The sequence below is a fragment of the Centropristis striata genome, chromosome 7, assembly GCF_030273125.1.
Source record: "Centropristis striata isolate RG_2023a ecotype Rhode Island chromosome 7, C.striata_1.0, whole genome shotgun sequence".
NCBI classification, from domain to species: Eukaryota; Metazoa; Chordata; class Actinopteri; order Perciformes; family Serranidae; genus Centropristis; species Centropristis striata.
In genome coordinates, this window is record NC_081523.1 from 10,322,716 (window position 1) to 10,340,495 (window position 17,780).

Sequence of the window (17,780 nt, forward strand, 5' to 3'; positions counted from 1 at the left end):
AAAAAAGGACTTCAAGTTCCATAATGCTTTGCGACGTGTGTCCGGAAGTAATACGTCTCCATTGGGTCAACGGAATCGCGACGTAGTAAGTCTTCAACTGAAGCTCATTCAGACATTTAGCTGTTAAAGTTTGAATTCTAGCATACACTGTGACATGCTAGGTGGTTTTCAAATATATAAACTCTTCTTGCTGGTTCCCTGTTTGCAGATTACTTTCAGTTTTCCAAAAAGACATCACCATGCCGCCTGGGCCTGTTCAAATTGTTCAACCGGAGCCCAACAACAAGGTAACTATACCGCTGCTAGCTAGCTAATGTTAGCAATGTAGCTAACCAACTGTTCCCGTGGTGGATAATATTAATGAAAAACATAACTCACAATTAACATCAGTGTGAAATGTCTGATAGATGTGAATTGAAAGTGTAGGTAACGTCTATTTTTGGATAATCACCACAATTCACATATCGTTAGCTTGTTAGCTTCCAGGGTCAGTTCACAACGCAACGCTATTTGATGTTTTAATAGCTGTTAAACGTTTTACTGTCACTCCAAAACAGGTATAGCAGCTGGGTTTAGTTTGTAAGCTAAATGTGATGAAAATTGAAATTTGGAGAAAAATAAGTTTAACATTTATTTCAATAAACACCATTGTGTTTCCCCAGAATAATTAGATTTGATTCAAGCACTTATCACTACTTTTTAATTATTTTATTTTTTTACCATAAGTAGACAGTAGCTCACTGTGAAGATTTTTTACTGTGAAATCTGTAGATTATTATTAGTAACTTGGATATTATTTTCTAGAAAGGTATAGCAGTTTCTGGTGTTATTGATACTTTCAGTGCCACCAGTTTAATTTCCCTCTATTTTATTGGGTTGATGGCAGAAGCATTACCAGCAGGTCAAAAAGTCAAAACATTTCAAAATAAAATTAAAAACATATGCATGGTGTGGCACTACAAAGGAGTAAGGGGGATTATTTTTTAAAGTTTGGGTGAATATACATTTTAAGTAAGTTAAAGCTATTGTTTTGGTTGTTACTTGTAAGTCATGATGAGTAATAAATGTGATGTGTATTTTTTGCTTATTGTTTTTAATATTGCGTACTACAGCCTAACAAATGTACTTTTTACAAACAGAATGATGCACCGGTTGAAGAAACCCCAGCCACTAAACCCATCGTGGGTATCATTTATCCACCTCCTGAGGTCCGAAACATAGTTGACAAGACAGCCAGCTTTGTTGCCAGGTTGGTAATTCCACATTTGTTAAATTGTATAATGTTTTTACAGTTACAATTTTAATTGGATTTAATGTCTGTGGTTTAACTAATTAATTCTCATTTCAAAGGAATGGACCAGAGTTTGAAGCAAGAATCCGTCAGAATGAGATCAACAATCCAAAGTTTAATTTCCTCAACCCTAATGATCCCTACCATGCCTACTACCGGCACAAGGTCAATGAATTTAAGGAGGGCAAAGCGCAGGAACCATCTGCAGCAGTGCCGAAGGTTATGCAGCAGGCCATGCAGCAGTCTCAACAGCTCCCTCAAAAAGTAACACATTATATTTCAAACTGTTCTTGTTTTTAAATGTCTAAAAATGTGATATTATTTGTTCATGACATAATATTCTCTGTTCATCAATAGGTGCAGTCACAGGTGGTTCAAGAGACTGTTGTCCCCAAAGAGCCACCTCCAGAGTACGAGTTTATTGCGGATCCTCCATCAATCTCAGCATTTGATCTGGATGTTGTCAAGCTCACTGCCCAGTTTGTCGCTCGCAATGGCCGCCAGTTTCTTACTCAGCTCATGCAGAAAGAACAGAGGAACTACCAGTTTGACTTTCTGCGGCCACAACACAGCCTTTTCAACTACTTCACCAAACTGGTTGAACAGTACACTAAGGTGACCTGACAACTCTGCCACTCTAATATTTCTGACATTCTTGTTCCCTTTTTGGGTGGTGATACTAAACTGTATCTTGATCATGTCTCACAAACTGTAGATTTTGATCCCTCCCAAAGGCCTTCTGACCAAGCTGAAGAGAGAGGCAGAGAACCCAAGAGAGGTCATGGACCAGGTAATCCCCTTAAACTGTAACTGTTGCTCAGAGTAAGCATTTAATAGCATGTGGCCCATGTTAATCAGTGGTCTTTCCGCACGACCATTAGGTGAGGTACCGTGTTGAGTGGGCAAAGTTCCAGGAGCGTGAGAGAAAGAAGGAGGAGGAGGAAAGGGAGAAAGAACGAGTGGCATATGCCCAAATCGACTGGCATGACTTTGTCGTGGTTGAGACTGTGGATTTCCAACCCAACGAACAAGGTAACATATCCACAATTATTATAATTTTTAAGTCTAAACCCTTATATTTAGCGAGAATGATTTATCTTTAATGGCATCTGTATTTCCCCAGGCCACTTCCCACCTCCTACCACACCAGAGGAGCTTGGCGCTCGCATCCTAATCCAAGAGCGCTACGAGAAGTATGGAGAGAGCGAGGAGGTGGAGATGGAGGTTGAGAGTGAAGATGAAGACGATGAACGGGAGGTTCGGGGTGAAGGCCAGCCCTCACAACCTGATCAAGACACAAATTTGCAGGACATGGATGAGGTAAGAAATTATGAAGTAAAGGCACGGTCAAACATGAGCAAATATGGACTCTACACGATGTGGAGGTGTGAATTTGGAAAATGTTTTATTAGCCCTATTGCTTGCATAGATTGGAAGTGATCCAGAGGCAAATTTTCACTAATGTTAATTTTACAACATGCCGAGTCTGCTTAAAAAAGAAAATAATGTGCAGCTTACAACATATCATATGCCACCCCTCCTGCTTTCTTCAGGGATCTGATGATGATGATGATGGCATGAAGGCTCCACTGCCACCAGATAACCCTATGCCACCTCCACTGCCACCAACTCCAGACCAAGTTATTATTCGCAAAGACTACGATCCCAAAGGTAACACACTCTTACTTACTTGAAGGGATATCAAGTTCATAACGGGTTATTACAATGTACAATCTGTGTGTTAATTTATCCTTGCTGTCTTTCCTTACAGCTTCCAAGCCTCAGGTCTCACTCCCAACAACTGATGAGTACCTCATCTCACCAATTACTGGTGAAAAGATCCAGGCCAGCAAGATGCAAGAGCACATGCGTATTGGTCTGCTGGATCCACGCTGGCTGGAGCAAAGGGACCGCAGCATCAGAGAGAGGCAGACCGAGGATGAAGTCTACGCTCCTGGTTTGGATATCGAGAGCAGCTTGAAACAACTGGCTGAGAGGCGTACCGATATCTTCGGTGTGGAAGAGACGGCCATCGGTAAAAAGATTGGCGAAGAAGAGATCCAGAAGCCAGAGGAGAAGGTGAGAGCAGTCATGGGTTTATATTATACATTTATTTATATGACACAGTTTGGGATTAAAAGAATTCCTAAATTGAATGAAAGTGACTCATTATGTGTTTCTTCATCTTCACAGGTTACTTGGGATGGCCACTCAGGAAGCATGGCTCGTACCCAGCAGGCTGCACAGGCCAACATCACTCTGCAAGAGCAGATCGAAGCCATTCACAAGGCCAAAGGACTGGTGGGAGAGGATGACACTAAGGAGAAAATTGGACCAAGCAAGCCAAGTGAAATTCATCACCAGCCTCCCATGCCTTCTATGAGTATGCCTAAACCCAATCCTCCAATGGCAGTACCCCCTCGCCCACCCCCCTCTGTGAGTGACTTAAAAAAACAGTTTATGAGTAATAAAATAAAAAAATTAAGAAATAAAACTAATAATGTGTTCTTGTATACAGGTGGCACCAGTGCGTACCACTCTCCTGTCTGCTGTACCTGTTATTCCAAGACCACCTGTTTCTCCTGTGGTGCGCCTTGGACCAGGACAAGTGATAGCATCAATGCCTCCCATGATTCCTGCTCCCCGCATCAATGTGGTCCAAATGCCACCATCAGCGCCTCACATCATGGCCCCCAGACCCCCTCCCATGGTTGTTCCAGCTGGTAAGATGAAAGTTTCCAATCGCATATCACTGACATGCAAAATAATATGCATTATTTAGGATATTATCTGAACCTCTCCCACTTCATCATTTTAAATTTTAATGACTTGTTTTTCTTCCAGCATTTGTCCCTGCCCCACCAGTACCACAACCCCCGAGCTCTGCTCCTGCACCACCTGCCCATCCACCCCCACCTCATGATGATGAGCCAGTCAGCAAGAAGATGAAGACAGAGGACAACCTTATTCCAGAAGAGGAGTTCCTTCGTAGAAATAAGGTTTGTTAGAGCTGAGAAATAGGGCTAGACCATATGGCCAAAATCTTAAAGATAGACTTCGGACTAGGAAACCAAATTAAAGTTATGAACTGTTCCTGGTTTGTTTATTTGAGCATGTTTGTGAACGCAGGAGTAAAGTCGGCCTATGTATATTTTCAGTCGTGATGGCTGAGAAACTAGTAATGACTAGCTGTAATAAATATGGTCGAATTACTGATCAGGCTGGTAACTTAATTCACTTATTCTCTTGCTGTAAGTAGCTTGTTTTTAACTTGAACCATATATTTATTTACCTCTCCAGGGTCCTGTGGCAGTCAAAGTACAGGTCCCCAACATGCAGGACAAGACCGAATGGAAGCTGAACGGCCAAGTGCTGAATTTCACTGTCCCACTCACAGATCAGGTATGCAAACTTTGGCTGGTTGTTTCCCTTTTTCCAGCAGGTGTTAGCCAGTGCACCGATTTTTCTCATTCATATGGATCTGCAAATTCAATGTCTCCACAGGTGTCTGTTATTAAAGTCAAAATCCATGAAGCTACAGGCATGCCAGCAGGAAAACAGAAGTTGCAGTATGAGGTAAACTGTTCTTTTAACCTTTTAATAGTTTTCTTTTAACAATTTAACCTGAATGGTTACATAATATTTTGTAATTCTTTTGTTCCATTTTAGGGCATTTTCATCAAGGATTCCAACTCCATGGCTTACTACAACATGAGCAACGGCTCAGTCATTCACTTGGCACTGAAGGAGAGAGGTGGAAGAAAGAAGTGAGCCGTGCAACAAGAGGGAAAAGATTTTACTTGTGGATGCTTTGTCACGCTCCTTTCATGTTAGTTTAATGACAATTTTCACAATTATAAACAACTTTTCCCACAATTTTGTGCGAAGAGTATGTTTTTTGTTTTTTTTCCTTACATGTTAACTTGGAACTGTACACTGGCTGACAGGCATGACTTCACACTATTTGTGCAACTCTTGATTTGTTCAGTAATTGTTAACTTGTAAGAATATAGAGTCCCATAATGCTAAATAAATGAATAAACAAAACCAAATCAAAATCTGCTTCTTCTTTTTTTTGCTTTATTATAATGTGTAAGTTTAGCAACTGGTGCAGGGTTCCTACTTGTGCTGAGAGTCCTTAAACAATATTTTAATGTGGTGTTTTCAAGGTTTGTAAAGTGCATAGATTGTGAATAAAGTGTTTTAAACTGCTTGAAACTTAAGTAGTATAGGATGACAAGTCTACTCTAAAACAGGTGACACATTTCTAAACTTTGTTGTCTTCTAATGTGTCATTCTTTTGTAGTTTACAAAACAATTTGCGCTGATTACTATTGCACAATAACTGATAAAGTAGTGCAATAATCACCATACTGCATATAAATATGTACTTTACCACAGCTTTATGGTGCTGGAAAATCTTGAAAATGCACCTTGAAATGCTTTAAAAGTGCTTGAACTTGCCTTTTGAAAAAGTGGAAGAAACCCTTAATGTGAATAATGTAGGTCATGTGCTCTGATGCACAACCCTGTGATCACTTATGACCGTGAATAAGTAGTCGAGATTAAATTTATGGTTTACTTGGAAATTGTCTCCAGTAGAACATACTGTATCATCATATCTTGCAACTGTACCTTTTCCTTAAGTCTATGTTTAGATGGATTGCAGTGCAAGAGAAACAGTGCATGCAGTGCATTTTTTCTCCCCAGACAAAGAGTAGTTCCTAAGGCAGCCACTAGGGGTGACAGTGACATTAACCAGCCCAGGACGGCAGACTGGGTTTAGGCAAAAATCTGTCCAGCACACTCGGGATGACAGGACAGCCAATCAAGACGTCGTTTGCCGAGTTAAACTACTGCGTTAACCAGCTAACATAGTTAGTTAATGGCTAACTATGAAATACAGGCTGAAAAACTGCGTTATTTCGGCGAATATATAAATAGTTTTGGATAGTGTTGGCACTAGCAGTTAAAGCTAACTTTACGTTAGCAACCAGCTAGCTAATGTTAATTCTGAATAACCATTCGAGTAAACCTAGCTAGCTAACGCATAAGTTGTTTGATGTGGTTTGACAGTTGTAGCGTGACGTTAGACAACATTTACAGAGATAAACTAAGTTGGGAAGTTTAGCTGAGAAATGCTGGCGTCAATTCCGTTTAGTTCGACAACATATGCAGAGGAGCAGTTTTGACTTTGGGCTGTCAACAAGCTCGCTGACGTTAGCCGTCCTGGCTAGCCAGCTAGCTCTCTTGCTAGCATGGCCAAAATAGAAAACGGCCGTCAATCAGCGGACACCAGGAGTATCCGGACTATTAGCAGCAGCCACATGGACGATGAAAGCTCTTTTGGATCCGACTCGGAGATCAATGGATTCACCAGCGAAAGACAAACCGATAAATATGGATTCATTGGTGGGGCACAGCAGCACACGGAGGAGTCGTAAGTTTGTCTCAACTCCGCAGTGATTCATTGCCATTCACTCTGTGTTGTTGTGTTTCATTTATTGATCATTTCACTCAAAAAGGATGTAACAAAGGATGGCTATTGGCATTGTAATAACACTGTGTGTAAATTATCTAACTTAAGAGAAATAAATGACTTAGGGAATTTTTTGAACATGCCTTTGTGACTTAAGCAAGATATGGTAACACTTTATTTTGAAGGTGTCTACATAAGAGTCACACAAGCCTGTCAGAAACATGACATGACAAGTATCATGAGCATTAATGTTACTTCAAAGTGTTCATGACACATCCCATGTTATGTTTATGACACTCTCATGTCACTGAGGATATAGGAGATTTTACCATAGGTGGCCGTCGTCATGAGGAGATGATTTAGGCAAAAAAAAAACACCCAATTTTGACAAAAAAATGACTTTATTTTAACAGTGTGACGATATAAGCTGCACAGGTTTTAATCCACTTGAGCCAAGTTGTTAGTGTTGTCTTGGTGCCTCTGCATAACAGAGCCTCCAACCAGCTGCGTGGCACAATGTGTTTTTATACCCAGTGATTGCCTCACCCAGTATGCCAAATATAAAAGCTACTGGCAAGCACATTAAAATAGATGGATAACATGTAGTATAATTCTTTATTCTCTCATGTAAACAAGTTTCTAATGTAGCTACGACTCAGTTCTTTTGTGGAAAAGGCTGAAAAAAAGAAATTCACACTGTCTTGTTTGTTGGTGTCATTTGAATAAATGTATTCATAGCCCGTGTGACAAGTTGCAGTGTTTTTTTGTTTTTTTTTAAGAAGGCGTTTCTTTCTTCCTCTTTTTACTGGGGGCCCGAAGAGCACATTACTGCACTGAAATAGTGGAAGGAGTGAGTGAAAGTTGTGCCAAGCACTGGCTGGCTGAAAGCTTCCTGTTTTCTGGAGTTTTGGCAGACTTGGAGCCACAGCTCTGGTGCCCCGTTACTAGAGGGCCTCTTTTGGCTCTCAGCTTTATAGGTGGTCGCAAACCCAGGGTTTAACTTACACTGTTTGGCAGTGATTTAAAGTAACTAATCATTGCTTAAGGTCTTTTGTAGCTGAAACTAAAGTATAACCTTTTTTTGTACTGATCTCCAAACATATAGCCTATAACTTTTTGTTTTAAGCTGAAAGAGGGCTGTCCCAGGTTTAAAAAAAGCGATCTTTGAAGACGTTTGAACCCTACAATTACGGGCCTGTGCTGATGAGATAATTACATACCTTAGTAAAGCATCAGACCTCATTCATAATGTAGGTTAGCCTTGCCTACGTTTACGTTTTCTGCTTGAGAATATCATGTGCAGTCCCTAATTTTTCTTGCCTGTAAATGTTTTGAAGTTGAATTACATCATAAGACAGTCAAATCCTCACTGCAGCTCTTTGAGGTTAAACAGGCTTTGCTATTAAATCAACCAGATCTGAGTTTGTGTCTTTTATAGTCTCCTCAAAACAAGGTTGGTAGTTGTTATTTTTGGACTCATTGCACGGTTTACTGACTGCATATGATTGTTGGCCACCCACGCAGATCTGATGGTACATACATCAAGATGAAGTGCCTTTCTAAGGATGTTTTCTTGTTTTTTGTTGCACCTTCCCAGCATACTGTTTTTAACAACTGCCTTTTTTAATGTTCATCTAATTAAGAGGTTTATTTCAGACCTACCTTGTGGAAAATATACACACTTGTTTTTAAATGTTGTTTAGTCTCATGTGGTTTAATGTTGTTTTAAAGTGCAAAAAATATGAAATATATCTTTCACATCATTTCTCTGTGGTGCCCCCAGAGCTCAGGATTTGCCTCCAGCAGTGCTCAGGCAGAGGGAGGTGAAGTGGCTGGACATGCTCAGCCACTGGGACAAGTGGATGATCAAAAGATTCAATAAGGTCAGCACCAAATATTAATTCAGTAACAGATGATGTGCGGATCTTGTTGACATGCCAGGTCTGATTTTTTTTTTCCTTTTTTTTTTCTTCTAAAACTTGTATCTCAAGTTTACCACTATTGTCTCCAGGCAGCGGTTTTTCAGTCCTGAGTAGTTCGCATACATGATCAGACAGGGAAAATGACATTGCTCAAGTATTTCATTGCACAAGGACAAGACTTTCATGGACACATTATTTGCAGCTTCGCTTCACTTGTCTAGCTGGTTCTGTGTGAAATACTCTTAGCAATTCAGCACAGTGCTGCAACTTCAACTAATTTCCATGAGTCAGCAGCGGGGCAGGACACAACCCATCCCTTTATCGCCCGATGCACCATGTGACAAATTGACAGTCTCAGATTCAGGGTGGGGCTGTAGTCACTTCCTTTGAGAAAACCATATAATAAAGGTGCTGTGAGAATAAAGTATAGCTGTACTCAAATGCAAGGCAGCCTTTTAGAGTGAAAAGAGTGGTTTAGAGCTGCATGACCCTGTGAAATACTTGATAAGGTCAGTGTTTCTGATCCCTATTGTGCCCCTTTGGTGCACAATTATGTTACAGCAGATTCTCCTTGGGGAAGTGTGCCAGCTTCATATCAGAAAAACAAACAGACAAAAGAAAAGGGTAATGCAAGTCAAAGCAACTTAAGTGTCAGTTCAGCCAATCTATTGTATCTAAAGTGGCTTGTGACTCTATATGAAAGATTATAGCTGCACTGCAACATGGACATGCTGCCAAATTTCAGTAATTATAATGTGCACGTGATAATAACATGATAACAGTCAGTGTTCAGATATCTATGACCAGCACCATTTCACTCCTAACTATGACATGTAGTCCTACTTTAACTCAGTGCTGAGGCCACCTAGTTAAAATTCTTATTGCAGACTAGAAAGGGGTGTTGTATAACTTGAATATTGGCTTTTGAGAGATGTGACAGGTCTTTGCATATTTGCACCAGGTAAACATTTTCAATTGAGGTTTTATACAGCAGACAGTGAGTCAGTGGTTTGAATAGATAGACGGCATTTCACATATTCAAATAAAGGACCCAGTAACAATGGACAGGTCCAGTGTTTTTAACACTGCCCTTTGTATTCTTTACCAGCCTTTATTGACTTACAAGCTATCTCCTTTTGTGTCCTGCTTCATTTGTTGATCCCTTGTTTCTCTGTGGTTCAGGTAAGGCTGCGATCCCAGAAGGGAATCCCTCCTGCACTCCGAGGCCGTGCATGGCTCTACCTGTCGGGCGGAAAGGTGAAGAAAGAGCAGAACCAAGGAAAGTTTCAGGTCAGAGGGATTTCGCTTTCACTTCCTCCTCACAGTTTCTGTTATGCTGTATTTTTTATGCTCATTTCATTTTTAAATTTCGTTCGAAAATGTTACTGAAACTGTGGCCATACCAGCAGCGGTATCTTTTTGGTTTCGAACCTGATGTGTTGGTCATGCTTAGTTCACCAAGTTCAAAATAAAAATAAGTCGGTGTTGCGAACTTAACTCTTATTAGGATAGTGAAATAAAAATCTATCAACCCTATGAACCCCCAGGGAATTTCAGGGTTGTTTTTTGCAGATGTCACATTTTACTCACTGAGGCCCTGTTTTTCACAGCAGTAGACAAGTCCTGCTCCTCTGTGGAAACAGCACAATCATGGCTAGAAGTAGGGAAAACTTAATTGTCTTTTGTGCTGTATACCAGTTATAATGCCATTTTAAAAAAAGGAAAAAACACAAGTTGCATTTCGATGATAATTTGTAAAAAATAAAAAATAAATTAAAAATGAAATGGAATCTACACAAAAAAATATTTTCCACGTGTTACCAATATTGTAAACAAATGGGGGAACACCTGCTATACAAGTTAAACTATTTACATATTCTTGCTCTGTGTAAACAGCCTACAATTCATTCAAAGTTTCACTTCATGTCACTTCATGTGACTGTTAGTCTCAGCCAAGTCATTTGTAGCTTCCGAGTCGGGCTGAGTTTTATTTTTAGCTATTCTTGTAAATAAGACATGTTAAATAAAATAAGTTTGATGGAATATCACTATTTTGACCTAGATTTTTATTACTTTTCCTGATGGACATGTTTGTACAAAATTCGTTCAAGCACCATCAGAAATGTGAAAATACAATTTTAATTTACATTTTTAGTTTCTGGCTATGATAAATGGTGAAATGTTGGCCTTTTTTCATGCTTTTCCAATCTACCATCTGTGGGGTTCAGAGAATCAAAGCAATAAGTATTTCTGTGTTGATTGAACTCTAGAGAGTATCTGCTTTTAAAATTGTTTAAATATGAACGCACACTGTACTCAATGCTGTTGGCGCGTGATAAAGAGATCTCACAGTCTTCTTCATGTGTTTTGTCAGGAGCTGGACAGCCAGCCTGGGGACCCCAAATGGGTAGATGTGATTGAGAAAGACCTCCATCGACAATTTCCTTTCCATGAGATGTTTGTGTCACGGGGAGGACACGGGTAAGCTGTGTGACACAATGTGACATTACACACTGTGATGATTACACCTTCCTGTAAGTTAATGCTGTTTATATTGGTGTTTTGGCGCTCTGCAGACAGCAGGACCTGTTCCGTGTACTTAAGGCCTACACTCTGTACAGACCAGAGGAGGGATACTGCCAGGCTCAGGCTCCCATTGCTGCTGTGTTGCTTATGCACATGCCTGCTGAGGTACGCCCCTCCACCACAAACACCATATAAACTCCTGTGTTCAGTGTGAGTGTATTGTCACCATATGTTAGTTTGGGTTTGTAATACTGGTTGGCTGTTGGCTGAGGAGTTATTAGTCGTCTGGGCCAGTGCTAAAATAAATAAAGTTCAGAAGGCTTGTTAATATACTGGTCGTTAAAAGTAAAAATCCACCTATAAATAGACACTGTTTTAATCACATTCTACAGCTCTGTTTTAATTTCTGACCTTGGACAAGTCTATTTTTAATCTGAACAGCACAGAAACAGACTGTACGGATGATGTCATCTGAAGATAAATCCCAGAGCTGCTCCAGAGACTGAATAATAGTCAGAACATATGACTGTAGCCATGGTGACTTTTTTGGGCACGGGTTTTTCTGATTCACAGACGTACAACTCATACAAATGTCTCTTATAAAATTCTGATCATATCAGCTGAGCTTCGTCTCAGCTTAGTTGTTTGGGTTAGTTAATACTGATAAATCATCTCACAGGCTAACAAGGTGTAGACAATACTGGCTGAGACAGCGTGTCTGTGAGTAAAGAAAAGAATACCAGCAGTCACAACTGGCATATGATGAACATAAACAGAGTGCAGAGGATTTAGATGCTTCTGACTTGTTTTTGTCCTAAAGGGACCTACCTTAGTGGCAGTGTTTGTCTTGGTGATTTTGTTGCTTCCCATTTTTTGTCTTTATGTTGAGCTTCACAGTCCAAAGTCCTTTTATAATGTCAGAATAAAATAAGTGGCTAGATTTGAGCTTTTATTTTTTATTAAGTCAGAATTTCCATTATAAACCTGCCTCCCATGTGAACATGCGTTTAAATCCTTTGAAATAAACGGTTCCACTAAGCTTCCTGACATCATCTGTATGTGTTTCCACAGGATGCCTTCTGGGGGCTGGTCCAAATTTGTGAGAAGTACCTTCCTGGCTACTACAGTCCTGGCCTGGTGAGACTGAAACACACACAAGCATGCATGATGACATCACCAGGTGTTTGAATTGCTTTCACAACAACCAGATTAACTAACTTGGCTTTGGCTGCCATAACAGTAAAATCGGAATGTGTTTTTGCTGCTGCAGAGTGCACAGTGTTTGTGTTGCAACGATGAAACCAACTGGGCGTTGTCTTTCTTGTCAGAATTTATAATTGGTTTACTTACTTGATTACAACATCAGTAAACTATATTGTGTAATTAATTTTGCTTGTGGTTACTGGCCAGCATTATTGTGTTCTTTTTATGGAAACAAGACTTGCTAATGAAATGTTTCCCTGGACAAACAAACAGCTACACGATGCGTTTGTGTATGGTTTGTTTTTAAAGCATGAACGTCCACATGCAGCCCTGACAAGAAAGAGTACAATGGCTTTTGTTTTCTCTGTTAATGCTTCCCCACCTGTGTCTCTTTCAGGAAGCTATACAGTTAGATGGAGAAATCCTGTTCGCTCTGCTGCGGCGTTTCTCCCCGCTATCCTTCCGCCATCTGGAGAAACACAAGATCGACCCCATCCTCTACATGACTGAATGGTTTATGTGTGCCTTCTCCAGGACGCTGCCCTGGGCCTCTGTGCTGCGTGTCTGGGACATGTTCCTCTGTGACGGTAACAATGGCTTATAGCATTGTAGCTGCAGTGCTACCAGATGTTGTAGATGTCTGAACGTTTTCACACTGGTACTCAATCACTCGGCTCTTCTCCCTCTCCCAGGAGTGAAGATAATCTTTCGCGTGGGTTTGGTGCTGCTGAAGTGCATGCTGGGGAGCCGGGAGAAGCTGAAAGCCTGCCAGGGACAGTATGAAACCATGGAGCTTCTAAGGACCATAGAGCCTCGATACATGCAGGAGGGCTTCCTCGTCCGAGAGGTAACGGCAGCAACTTGTTGTAGTGCCAAGGGAGACGAATCTTTAACAGGAATGCATGTCTTCCAAGTCACTTGTTGGCAAGCATTCACCCTGCTTAATTGTCCATGCAGAAATTCTGTAGCAGCTTCAGGAGAATTTCAATTAGTTAAGATTAAAATAAACTTTGACTTGATTATGCATAATTCTTTCCTATATTCGCTGTGTTCCTATTTTATTGTTCAGCTTAGTAGATGTAAACTACAACCCAAATTACATTCTTCTGTTGCAGGTGTTTCATCAACTTACTTATCACACGACCTAGTGCATTTGTTTCCTATTTAGTATGTTTTTTTATCAGTTGTTTGGTAGCAATATGCTTAAGTAAACAACCTAAATCTACCTTGGGACGCAGTAGGGGTCTTGCAGTTGAAGTTGTGGGTGATCAGTTGAAGAAAGTGCAACAAAAAACTCAATGGTCAATGTTTTTAGGTCTTCTGCATCTGCACTCTCTGGAGGTCTGCACCGCCACTGCAGCCGTGGAATGAATGTAATGTCACTGTGACATTGCAACCTTATACGGCTCTTTAAAAGGCTGAGCTTTATGAATATGGGCTGTATGCAATTCTCTGTGGAATGAGTGTTTCGATACTGTGGCAGTATTGATGTTGCTCCTACATCTGCTTTATAATAAAAAGGAAGGAAAACCTCACTTTTAAAATGTGGGACCTACAAAGTCTAAGTTAATGACAATAAGTCATATTACACTGGCATAATCCTCTAAAGATGCAGTGGAAGTCGTGTCCCTTCTGAACAATGGGTGTTCAGAAAGGCAGCCAAGGAAACGGCAAAGACTTTGAGAGCGTGAATTGAAGTGATACAGAGACAAATTGACCAGAGTGCTGGCTGGTCAGTGTCTGGTTCCTGTGCCAAGCTTTGTGTGAGTCTCTGTCCAGGCTAACAATACCGCCTCTTATGTGAAGGGTTGTCTTGACCATGCAGCCCAGAGGCACTTTGGCATTTGCTGAAAAAGTTAACATTTCTAACACAATGGCCAAACACGGAAAGACCGTGTATTTTCCAGCAAGGGCTGTTCTTTTCCCACACAGTATCTTTGGAAAATGATCTGTATGTTGAAAAAAAAATTGACCCAGTTGTGACCTAATGACGCGTCTCTTCCTTTTGCAGATTCTGGAGGTGCCAGTGACAGCGCGAGACGTGGAAAGGGAGAATCACACCCAGCTGAAGCGCTGGAAGAAGAACCGCGGAGAGCTGAATTTCAAATCCCCTCCGAGAATGCACGGCGCTCGGATGATCATGTTGGCCGAGCCGCCCAGACGCCAGGACCTGCAGCAGAACCCCACCATTGTTCTCGAGGTGCCTCAGCTCAACACACTGAAGAAGGGAAAGGAGGAAAAGAAAAGCAAGAAGAAGAGGGGCAGCATGAAGAAATCCCAGCCCATTCTGGATATACCTAATCCCTACTCTCTTCCCACTGACCTTCCACCGCCACCCTCAGATCCACCAGCTCCACCTCCAGTCATCGATGAGACGCCTGAGCCTGAGCCTGAGCCTGAGCCTGTATCTGAGACTGTCCCTGTGCCTGAGACGGTGCCCGAGACAGTGCCTGAAACTGTGTGCGAGACTGTGCCTGAAACTGTGCGTGAGACTGTGCCCGAGACTGTGCCACAAATTGAAACAGACCCACCTCACCAGCAGCAAGCGCCTCCAACAGACCATTCCCCTGCCAAAGAATCTCCTCTTCAGCGATCCACGCAAAGCCTTAGCAGCACAGAGCAAGATACATACCTGTAGCTCCACAGCAGTCACTCAGTCTGTGTGTGTGTGTGTGTGTGTGTGTATGTATATATGTGTGTGTGCGGACAAAGCACCAGCACCCTTCAGCCAACGACCAGCCAGCCTTGCCAAGGACTATTATTCTAATGTTGGACTGTTTAATATTCATTTATTCATTTTAGACACCATTTTGCCTATGATGTTATTGGTATATACACTAAAGCATCATTGCTACGTGTTACGTTACTTTATGCCATTTCTCCACAGGAAGCTGATGTTACGTCCTGTGCTTATTCAAACCATAAGTCTTAGTATTCTGTTTGCAAGGGAGACATGTTACTGAGTTACTGGGAGCAAGGTCATTTCTTTTGAGCAGTGGGGTTACAAGGTTTAATGGGACTTAAATAATGACTGCTGCAACTAACGATTATTTTCATTATTCATTAATCTTACATTAGTCCATTAATCGTTTGGTCTACAAAAGATCAGAAAATAATGAAAAATGTCAATGCCAGTTTCTCAAAGTCCAAGATGATGTCTTTAAATGTCTTGTTTTGTCGGTCCAAAACAGCAAAGATATTCAGTTTAATATTTAATATAAAACCAAGAAAAGCAGGAACCAGCTGTAAATGGCTGAAAATGGCATGTTGTTACATTAACAATTAATGTTAAATGTCAAAATAGTTGATTCTTTTTCTGTTGATTGACTAAAGATAAGTCACAGCTCTATAAAGAGCAATTAGTTGCCACATTTTATGCAGTTTTTCTGTACATCTGTACATTCAACACTTGGTTTCGTTATTATTACTGTGCAGTAGTGAATGTACATTGAAAAACTCCATGCTTTTCAGCTTCTTCAGCCATTATATTTCATTATTGGTGTTATCCACTAGAGGGCAGCGTTGCAGAGGTTTCAGCTGTTACACTCCCTGTTAGTAAAGCAGATCACAACAGGGATGGGATTCCTTCAAGGATCACTAACTTTGGGAGGTATTATTCAGAGATTTAGCTTCTGTTTTTCTCGTAGGGAAACTTGTGCATTTCATGTTTTATATTCTTGAATTCTTATATTGAAAATCATCTTCCTCATTCCGTGAGATTGAGTCACACCACACTGTGTTCATGCAAGTCTTTTCCTACAACCGCTATTTATTTAATGAACAGTCTAGACATGACATTTGTTGTCTGTGCATGCCCTGTGAGTGCACAAATGGTCACTTTTTTCAGCGTCTGTTGAATTGATGTGGTTTAACTCTGTTTTAACTCCAATATTCACTGTGCCAGGCACTTCCAGCCACTTTAGAGCAGCAGTAATTCACGTTACTTTGGCAGCAGAGAGGATAACACGGGACATTCCTCACTGTATGACACATTCCTGCCTTGTTAAGAGTGAATCTGTCTTAAAGCTGTCTCTTGCCAAATGCAAATCTATATAATGTATGTGTTTGTGCATGTGTTTCCTGTGACATCTTGGACAGCGAGTGAGTACAAATCACCTAATGGTGCTGACCTTCCTCTTGGCTTTTGCTCAAATATCCAATTGGAGCCAAGAAGATCTTGTAGCGTGCTGGGTTCGTTTTTTTTATGTCTTGCTAGAATTTCCAAAGCAGATCAAGACTGTTTTTTTTTTTTAATGACCTACGACCGCTACCCGTGACCAGGTGCATTTTGTTATCACAGCCAAGAGGGATCAAGTGATTTCAAGATTTTTGGGGGATATTTGTAGCATTTCTCTTTTGAAACCTGGCTCATTTCTTTGGGAAATACGGAGACATGCAGGTGTTTCAAAACGTATTTGACAATCTTTTTTTTGTGACGATCTAAGTGTGTTTCCTAACTTTTATCACAATGAAAAAAGGTAAAGGGAGTTTTGACAAGCATAAGCGCACACATGTATGTGTTTGTGTATATAATTAATATAAAAAAGTCTAAAAAAAAAAAAAAGCATGTGTTGGGTCAGTTCTAAAAAGCAAAAATGTTTAAAAGAATAACACATTTTCAAGCAGCCACTTGCCTGTATGCAATAGTTTTTTTAGTTGCTTATATTACACACCTCCCATTTCGCTGATGTTATATTTTAATTTAATGGTCATTGTGTAGATACAACATGTAAAATAACAATTTGTTTTGTAATGAAATCTATTTTTCAATGTTTAATGCTATATTTTATTGAGCAGTTAAAGAGACTGCAGACAGGACATCTCTAAATAATTGGAAGTGCAGGACAGTTTATCATAGACCAACATTTGTAACACTAGAAAAATCTGGAATTTTGGGGTAACTTTGCAAGATAAAAATGTTTTTGTTACTCTGAAGACGGATTGATATTATTTTACCATTCACATTAGGATTATGAAAGAGATGTCCAACAACAATGTGGCAGTATGCATCATCATGAGTTTAAAATCAAATAAATTCTTGTCTAAAGCCAACTTAAAACCTTTTTTTGTTTGCATGGTTTCATTTTGATTACCATAAGTTGGGTGAGTGTCCTGTTTTCACCACCAGATGGAGCTACAGAGTCATAACTTTGAAATATAGCAGCGCTTTATCACTGTGGCATCTAAAGGAAGGGCCAAAGGTGTATTTAAGTCTATTTCGCATTGTTTATTTTCCATCTTTCATTGTGAAAAATAAAGAATCAACATTTAGATGAATTACATATTCAAACGTGTTAGAAAACAGAAGAACCAAGGATGCAAACTCTTCATCTTTCACTTAGATTTGGTAGCTATGCAT

The 17,780-nt window shown here is 40.4% G+C and overlaps 2 protein-coding genes across 2 annotated transcripts; both read left to right on the plus strand.

The window, feature by feature from the left end:
- The first annotated feature begins 13 nt into the window (after window positions 1-13).
- sf3a1 (splicing factor 3a, subunit 1) lies at window positions 14-5,349 on the plus strand. The gene is made up of 16 exons (XM_059337962.1): window positions 14-85; window positions 209-287; window positions 1,140-1,249; window positions 1,351-1,555; window positions 1,649-1,906; window positions 2,007-2,081; window positions 2,173-2,323; window positions 2,415-2,611; window positions 2,845-2,962; window positions 3,063-3,370; window positions 3,485-3,727; window positions 3,810-4,014; window positions 4,136-4,290; window positions 4,592-4,693; window positions 4,796-4,867; window positions 4,961-5,349. The coding sequence occupies exons 2-16, from the start codon at window positions 240-242 to the stop codon at window positions 5,060-5,062; spliced, it is 2,349 nt and encodes a 782-aa protein (XP_059193945.1). The 5' UTR covers window positions 14-85; window positions 209-239; the 3' UTR covers window positions 5,063-5,349.
- A 716-nt stretch (window positions 5,350-6,065) lies between these two features.
- LOC131975040 (TBC1 domain family member 10A-like) lies at window positions 6,066-17,555 on the plus strand. The gene is made up of 9 exons (XM_059337569.1): window positions 6,066-6,731; window positions 8,554-8,653; window positions 9,875-9,982; window positions 11,067-11,173; window positions 11,269-11,383; window positions 12,290-12,355; window positions 12,819-13,008; window positions 13,114-13,268; window positions 14,433-17,555. The coding sequence occupies exons 1-9, from the start codon at window positions 6,550-6,552 to the stop codon at window positions 15,057-15,059; spliced, it is 1,650 nt and encodes a 549-aa protein (XP_059193552.1). The 5' UTR covers window positions 6,066-6,549; the 3' UTR covers window positions 15,060-17,555.
- Window positions 17,556-17,780: the final 225 nt, after the last annotated feature.

Excerpts from the sequence above, each read along its gene's own strand:
- sf3a1 (XM_059337962.1), top strand. The coding sequence starts at position 240 with ATGCCGCCTGGGCCTGTTCAAATTGTTCAACCGGAGCCCAACAACAAG. Across the intron at positions 4,015-4,135 it reads TCCCATGGTTGTTCCAGCTG|CATTTGTCCCTGCCCCACCA; the intron begins GTAAGATGAAAG and ends TTTTTCTTCCAG. Across the intron at positions 4,291-4,591 it reads AGTTCCTTCGTAGAAATAAG|GGTCCTGTGGCAGTCAAAGT; the intron begins GTTTGTTAGAGC and ends TTACCTCTCCAG.
- LOC131975040 (XM_059337569.1), top strand. The coding sequence starts at position 6,550 with ATGGCCAAAATAGAAAACGGCCGTCAATCAGCGGACACCAGGAGTATC. Across the intron at positions 12,356-12,818 it reads GCTACTACAGTCCTGGCCTG|GAAGCTATACAGTTAGATGG; the intron begins GTGAGACTGAAA and ends TGTCTCTTTCAG. Across the intron at positions 13,269-14,432 it reads AGGGCTTCCTCGTCCGAGAG|ATTCTGGAGGTGCCAGTGAC; the intron begins GTAACGGCAGCA and ends TTCCTTTTGCAG.